This window comes from Enhydra lutris, unplaced genomic scaffold (genome assembly GCF_002288905.1).
Source record: "Enhydra lutris kenyoni isolate GAN:26980312 unplaced genomic scaffold, ASM228890v2 scaffoldscaffold52, whole genome shotgun sequence".
NCBI lineage: Eukaryota > Metazoa > Chordata > Mammalia > Carnivora > Mustelidae > Enhydra > Enhydra lutris.
The window spans coordinates 928,894-937,113 of record NW_019154136.1 but is presented as its reverse complement, the minus strand read 5'-3'; the positions used below and the strand labels follow the sequence as shown (position 1 = coordinate 937,113).

Sequence of the window (8,220 nt, the reverse complement as noted above, 5' to 3'; positions counted from 1 at the left end):
GACTTCTTTTTTTTTTGTTTTTTTGTTTTTGTTTGTTTGTTTGTTTTAAGACTTCTTTATTTTACTTACTGAATCCTCAAGCAGAACCTCTGCTGAACGAGGAGCCCGACACAGGGCTTGATCCCACGACCCTGAGATCATGACCGGAGCCGAAACCAAAAGTCAGCCACTTAACCAACTGAGCCACCCAGGTGCTCCTTGTGTTTCTTTTTAAATGCTGCCTAAGATTTTGTTCGCTTTTCTAGCAGCCGCAGCATACTCTTGTTTGCTCAGGTGAACTTGTGACTGACCGTAACACCTCACAAACTGCTGTTAAGCCAGGTCTCCTTCCTGCTGAACTATATCCAAGAGATGTTAAAAGAAAAAGAGGGTTGTGAGACCACATGAATTTGGAAAATGCTACTTTCCATTTACTTGGCATAGTAAGAACTTACCAAGTAAGAGGTCATTATTCCTGTGACCACTCGTGTTGGCAGATAACCTGGTTTATTTGTCCCTGAATCACCCAGATAGGGCCTGATGCATGTGGCACTCGGTAAATATTGGTAGAATTAATGAAAGAAAAGATGGGGTGCATCTAGCAGCATGTCTTCTTGTTACCCAGCCTAGCCCATGTAGATAACCTTGTATTTTGCCTTTGTCGTGTAAAAAAGCCAGCCTTTCTTGGGACACTTGGGTGGCTTAGTTGGTTAAGCGTCTCTCTTAATTTTGGCTCAGGTCATGATCTCAGGGTTGTGAGATTAAACTTCACGCTGGGCTCCACAGTGGGTATAAAGCCTGCTTAAGATTCTCTCTCCCGGGGCGCCTGGGTGGCTCAGTGGGTTAAAGCCTTTGCCTTTGGCTCAGGTCATGATCTCAGGGTCCTGGGATCGAGCCCCGCATCGGGCGCTCTGCTCAGCAAGGAGCCTGCTTCCTCCTCTCTCTCTCTGCCTGCCTCTCTGCCTACTTGTGATCTCTGTCAAATAAGTAAATAAAATCTTTAATAAAAAAAAAAAGATTCTCTCTCCCTCCCTCACTGCCTCTCTTAAGAAAAAAAAAAAAAAGCTAACCTCTGTCACTTAAAAAGCTAGTCTCCTGGCCCAGCTTCACCATTCACAGATGTGACAACTGTGTGTTCTCCTGACTTATCTAAGGCAAGTCCTGTCTTTATCCATAAGCCCACATCCTGGAATTTTCTCTTAGTTCTCATTGATTTTCTTCTACTCCTTCAAAATCTTCTCCCCATTCTAAGATCTTGCATCCCTTCAAGTAAACCAGGGGGTAGAGAGGCATTCTGCTACCCTTTTGTCACTTCTACTAGCAAGATGTTTTGGGAGCGCAAAAATGAGTGATTCTTCCAGGCAAAAAAAAAAAAAAGCCCCACATATACTCCAAAGGTCACCAAAGCCATTGCTAGTTATGATAGGGGTGAACATTTTATGTTTTTTGTTGTTTTGTTTTGTCTTCCACCCTTAAGATTTTATTTGATTGCTCTGAGGTAAGCATAGTCATCAATATTGCTTTTTATTTTTAAACCTTCATATAGAAAAGTTGGAGATATAGCATAAAAAAAAATTTTTTTTTTTCACTCAATTTGAGCCCTGATGTTCCTTCAAACAAGGCTTTTCCAACATAACCATCCAGATCAGGAAACAGTCACATATGTTTTAATGCCATTTGATTCTCAGACCCCATTCATGGTTTTTTTTTTTTTTTTTTTTTTTTTTTTTAAAGATTTTATTTATTTATTTGACAGAGAGAGATCACAAGCAGGCAGAGAGGCAGGCAGAGAGAGAGAGGAGGAAGCAGGCTCCCCGCTGAGCAGAGAGCCCGATGCGGGGCTCGATCCCAGGACCCTGAGATCATGACCTGAGCCGAATGCGGCGGCTTAACCCACTGAGCCACCCAGGTGCCCCCATGGTTTTTTTTTTAAGATTTTTTTTTTTATATATATATTTATTTGACAGACAGAGATCACAAGTAGGCAGAGAGGCAGGCAGAGAGAGACGGAAGAGGAAGCAGGCTCTCCACCGAGCAGAGAGCCCAACTCAGGGCTCGATCCCAGGACCCTGAGATCATGACCTGAGCTAAAGGCAGAGGCGTTAACTCACTGAGCCACCCAGGCGCACCCCATTCATGTTTTATCATTTGTCCCAATGTCCTCTTGAGTAAGAGGATCCTATACAGATTCACATGTTGCATTTAGCTTTCGTGTCTCATCGGTCTCCTTCGGTCTGTTGCATCCTGTCAGCTGGTGCACACTGCCATTTTGTCCTGTTACTGTCCACGCTTTGGTCACTTTGCTTGATGAAGGTGGTTTCTGTCAGACTCCTTGACTATAAATTTACTTCTTCCCTCTTTGAAATGAGTATTTTCTGGGGAGGTACTTTGAACTCTAAATATACTGCATTCCTCATCAGACTTTGATTGTATTCATGTATTTATTTGTATCTACCATCAACTCATGGTTCTGTTTTATGCAATGGTTATAATCCGTTGCTGTCATTATTTATTTTGATGCTCAAATTATCGCCAACTTGGCCAGCGGGAGCCCATTCAAGCTTCTGTGTCTTTTGACTCATTTTCATCATTCTTTAAGTGCTTCCTTGTTTTCTGGTATGGAGTAGTCCAGGCTCCTCTTGTTCTCTCATTTGTAACCCTGGAATTGGCCACTAATCCAAAGAGCTCTGGTTCATTTTAGTGGAAAATGGTGTACAGACACCAAGTTCTGAGTGCTAGTCATGTTCATTGCTATTGGGGTGTCGCTACCCCTTGGTCCACTCAGCTGACAGAGCTGGGGAATATCTGTGTGCTCATGTATATACGCATATACTCATTTGCATCTCTATTGGATGAAAGCCATGTATTCATGGTGCTACCTCACAACAGGGATCATTCTCGAATTTTCCCTTTCAATGCTTCTAACTCCCTTCTCTGATCATGAAAAACTTGGTTTGCATGTCCTTAATATTTCTGTTAAATTGATCAACCCCCTGTGTGTAACCAGTCTTCCATTTTTGCTATCACCCACTCTCCTGCTCAGACACCCCACTCTCCCCGCTCACACTGTCACTTCCCATTCCAGGCCACCCCCATGTGGACACTCACCTTACCCACCTTGGTCACCAGCACCCCCTGCCAGGTGATTCTCATAGGCAGACAAGTTTGAGGACCACTGAGTATTCTCAGGTTGAACTGCACTTCAGTCTTTTTTTTTTTTTTTAAGATTTTTATTTATTTATTTGACAGAGAGAGATGACAAGTAGGCAGAGAGAAAGGAGGGAAGCAGGCTCCCCGCTGAGCAGAGAGCCCGATGCGGGGCCCGATGCAGGGCTCGATCCCAGGACACTGGGATCATGACCTGAGCCGAAGGCAGAGGCTTTAACCCACTGAGCCACCCAGGCGCTCCTGCACTTCAGTTTTTTATCAGTCATGTCCCATGTCCCTGCTAACATTTACTGATTGCTGCTTATCTGTGTGCTGCCAGACATTTCCTTTCATAACAAACGACACCCACAATCTTTTCTTGTCACTGCTTGAAAGCTCTTAATTGTTCAGTCAGCAGCAAATACAGTGCCATTCTGGCTGCGCTTGTGCCAGGCGGTGTGCTGGTCTCACAACAGTGCCTGTTTCCTCTGCTGACGGCACTGTTGGTAGCATCAACATACCAAGAAATGCAGAGGTTTCATTGGTGTTCTGTAAGTTGTCTTTTGCTGCTGTGGAGAAGATAGCTATTCTTTTTATCCTGTCCCACAGCTTCCAGTTCAAAAGCAAGTGAGAATCTCCTTTGAGCCTCACTGGGATTTGAAAATGCCCCTAAAAAACCCTGTCTTCCCACCTGTGCTAAAACAGACCCCCCCCCTCCCCGCATGCATGTGTATGTGTCGCATGCGTTCTCAAATGCCTTGTTGTCTGTCCTGAAAAGCGTGAAAGAAGAAGTGTTTTGGAGAAACTACTTTTACCGCGTCTCCCTGATTAAGCAGTCAGCCCAGCTCACGGCCCTGGCCGCCCAGCAGCAGGCCTCCGGGAAGGAGGAGAAGAGCCATGGCGCCAAGGAAGACCTGCCGCTGACAGGTATGTTCGGAGAAGACTTCACTGTGTGTTTAAAAAAAAAAAAAAAAAAGAGTTACTTTCAAAATATTCTTAGAGACTCTCATGAGCTTGTCATCTTGTACGTACCAAAAATGTCATTGTAATCTTCTGGAAAACTCTTTCCTTTCCAGCGGAACATTCATTTTCGTTGCCCTCTCTCTGACCCTGCTCACATGTCTTTCCCAAGCTTTGCTTTCCTTTGCTTTCTTTTTCTTGTTCTTCGGGGTTTTTACTTCTTTTTATTTCTCTCTCGGTCACTAGGCATTTTCCCATCTCTTTCCTTGCCCTTTACGATGTAACATTTTATACCTTCTGTCCTCTCCCGATTCAGTCCACTGCTTTTCTTTATTTCTCTGCTTCCATTCAAGCAGATGCTCCCCTGGTACTGTACCCTGTAGACCAGAACTGAGCTCCATTCCACTCCCAAGTTACTAGTGGCTAGCCCAGACCTAGGCACCATTACGGTGCACATTGGTCTCTTACTGGGACAGCTGACCCCTGGTTGTTGGGGAAGTGTTTTATAATACCAGCAACAATTTAAGATCTGTAGTAGTAATTAAAATGAGAAAGGTATTCCAAAAAATAAGAAGGTATTTTGTGTCATATTTTTAACATTTCATGAACACGTGTGTGTAGGTACTAATTACAGCTAGAGACTTACCTGTTCGTGGAATTTTAAATAATTATGCAAAACCATGTATCCTAAGGCACGGGTTGTACAGACCACCAGAAAAGAACCTGACGCTGCATGTAGGGTCAGGGAAATGTAACAAAGTTGCTCTATACAGTAAAATTTGGCATTTTGCATATAGATGTTGAAAAGAATCCCAGTTGTCTCTTATTCTTTATTATTTACTTTCATGGATTTTACTAGAAAATGCCATTTTACCAACTACTGCCTGTATCACAAAATGGGCTTAAGATAGGATTCAGTAAAGACTATATACCTAATAAGGTTCATAAGATAGAAAAAGAGGGGAAGCTGTGACTGAGTGTTGCATTTTGCTTTGTCCTTTCTAGCATTTGTGACAAATGGAAAATTTGATAAATAATTGAATTCTCAGTATCCTAAAAGAAGGAGCAGATCTATTCCTGAATTTGATTCCAGCTAACACTGAGGTCAAAATTTATTTCCTGCTTAGAAATCTTAAATGAGGGGCATCAAATAGGATGACATTTAAAAAAAAGTATCATATTCCCAAAAGAAAGAAGTTGAAATGGTCTCACCTAGCTAGTTCTTGAAAGCATAACATAAAAGCTCATTTCTGAAAATTATTTAGTATCATCGTACTTGTGGATATTTTAGTTGTTACTATAACATGTATTCAGAATTGAATCAAGCAATTTTTGTCTCTTTTATTCTCACTTAGAGGCAGTACGGCCCAAAACGCCACCTGTCGTAATCAAATCTCAGCTTAAAACTCAAGAGGTAATACAGTTTTACGTTGTACCTAGTAGTTGATGTCTGGAAATGAAGTAACTCTGTGTTAACTCTCAGCTCCCATGTGAAACTGCTTATGAATATGGGTCTTACCTGTTTTAAAGAAGAGGGGTCCAGCACTTGCGTAGTTAGGGACCTGTAGCTGAGATGTGAGGCGATTCCCTGCTGTCAGTCATTTTAGATGTACTGTCAGGAATTGGACTGAATGACTGGAGTGACCCAGCCTGAGAAAGCGCAGCCGATTCAGGCGGAGGCTCATCTGCTCCCGAGCTGCCGCACAGGTTAGAAGGCCGGAGAGCAGTGAGCATCTGACTAGCGGAGGAAGGTGAAGAAAGGGACGCTGCGCTAACTGCCGCTTAGAAAACCATTCCCAGAGCTGCTTTGTTGCATTTCAGGATGAAGAGGAGATTTCTACCAGCCCAGGGGTTGCTGAGTTTGTCAGTGACGCCTTTGATGCCTGTAACTTAAATCAGGAGGATCTGAGGAAAGAAATGGAGCAACTGGTTCTTAACAAAAAGGAGGAGGAGACAGCCATTCTTGAAGGTACCAGACAAACAAAATTGCTGTACTCTTTTCAGATTCCGAAGTAGATTGTAGAAAATGTCATTCTGAAGCAAATGCACAAACATACTCTACTTCTGCGTTGGAATCGCTTCTCTGTTCCCCGTTAGCAGGTGGATTCTAGCACAGGTGACCAAACCTCACGTCCCTCTGCCTTAAGCATGCACAGGAGTGTAGAGTGGAGAGACTGAGCCCAGAGAGGATAAGTGATTGGTCCGAGGCACCTCACCCCAACAACATGTGGCCAATAACGGGCAACACAGAGCACACACCCTTTCACTTAGAGACACTGTCCTCCAACCTTCTACTAGGTTTATACTTTTTTTTTTTTTTTTTTTTTAGATTTTACTTATTTATTTGACAGACAGAGATCACAAGTAGGCAGAGAAGCAGGCAGAGAGAGGGGGGAAGCAGGCTCCCTGCTGAGCAGAGAGCCTGATGTGGGGCTCAATCCCAGGACCTTGAGATCATGACCTGAGCCGAAGGTAGAGGCTTTAACCCACTGAGCCACCCAGGTGCCCATATACTTAAAAAAAAAAAAAAGATTTTCTCATTCGAGAGAGCAAGAATGTGCACATGAGCAAGGAGAAGGGTTGAGGGAGAAGCAGGCTCCCCAGTGTCCCCAGTAAGCAGGAAGCCCAACATGGGGCTCAATCCCAGGACCCTGGAGTCATGATCTGAGTCAAAGGCAGACGCTTAACTGACTGAGCCCCCCAGGGGCCCCTTGGCTTTATACTTCTTTGTAGAAGATTCTTTTCCCTGCTGCTGTGTGACACAAGAGCATTGCTTCTGGGAAGGAGCATCTGCCTTTAAAAAAATAATAATTTAGAGACAAAGTGCCAACCAGGGGGGGATGGCTGCTTTCTTTGGCACATCAGGACAAATGACTGGCTTTCTACTGCATGAAAAGCAAAGGCTTGGATTAATCATCATCGATGAATAGTGTTTCATGAAGGCTTCTGAGACTTACAATGTACTCAGGAAGCCAGCTGCCCCCATTTGTGCAGAGAACACCCGTGAGACAACTAGCTTCCCAGAGGTGAACTGGAACCCTGATGGCACGCCGCAGAGGGACTTTGGAGGAAAGAATTGGGAAGGAAGGAGGAGGGAAGAGCTTCTGGGGGAAAGAGAGGCCAGAGGGGAACTGAAAACTTGGGCTCACTAGGTACCTCAGACCCCTCCCACCCCCATCTGTTTCTGATAAAGATGGCTGCTGGCCACCGCGGAAGGACAGTGGGCAAGAGCCCCGTGTGTCGTAGGCGGACTGGGCACTGGTTCCCTTTTTGCTGGAAGTTGCCCTGAGGCAGGATTCATAAGGTGCTGGCTGGATGCTTTGGGCAAGCTGTTCTGTCACTGAATTCCTGCCCAAGTTATAATTTGGACCATGTAATATTCTTTTATATATTTATTGTCTTGGCCCCCAGCTAAATTGTAGGTTCTTCAGGGCAATTGCACCTTGTTTTTGTCACCCCACAGTACCTGACATGGAGTCTGGCACCCAGCAAGCCACCAATAAATACTGCAGCATTGGTGGTTTGCCATGGAACACACTGCATCCTTTCCCGTGATTCTCCACTCCCAAGAAAAATTAAAACATTTGGTTTTGGGGGGCACCTGGGTGGCTCAGTGGGTTAAGCCTCTGCCTTTGGCTCAGGTCTTGATCCCAGGAGGGATCAAGCCCCACGTTGGGCTCTCTCTGATCAGCTGCCTGGTTCCCCCTCTCTGTCCACCTGCCTCTCTGCCTGCTTGTGATCTCTCTGTCAAATAAATAAATAAATAAATAAATGATCTTTAATTTAAAAAAAAGAAAACATTTGGTTTTTGTTTTCTCTATAGCTACGAAGTTTAAGGTTTGTATTTCCTTATTTATTTGCTTTTAAAGATTTTATTAATTTGCCAGAGAGAGGGAGCACCAGCAGAGGGAACAACAGGCCGAGTAGGCAGAGGGAGAAGCGGACTCCCTGCTGAGCAAAGAGCCTGATCTGAGACTCTCTAGGATTATGACCTGAGCTGAAGGCAGACACTTAACCGACTGAGCCACCGAGGCATCCCAAGGTTTGTTTTTTTGTTTGTTTGTTTGTTTTAAAGATTTTATTTATTTATTTGACAGAGATCACAAGTAGGCAGAGAGGCAGGCAGAGAGAGAG

At 44.2% G+C, this 8,220-nt stretch overlaps 1 protein-coding gene across 2 annotated transcripts in view; it reads left to right on the top strand.

Annotated features, from left to right (window-relative positions):
• LOC111157185 (synapse associated protein 1) overlaps window positions 1-8,220 on the top strand; it is a 33,125-nt gene that overhangs the window by 19,356 nt on the left and 5,549 nt on the right. For both annotated transcript variants that reach the window (XM_022518467.1, XM_022518466.1), the window contains exons 6-8: window positions 3,905-4,053; window positions 5,442-5,500; window positions 5,908-6,055. In XM_022518467.1, the coding sequence (XP_022374175.1) occupies window positions 3,905-4,053; window positions 5,442-5,500; window positions 5,908-6,055 (356 nt within the window). The remainder of the gene's footprint in view (window positions 1-3,904; window positions 4,054-5,441; window positions 5,501-5,907; window positions 6,056-8,220) is intronic.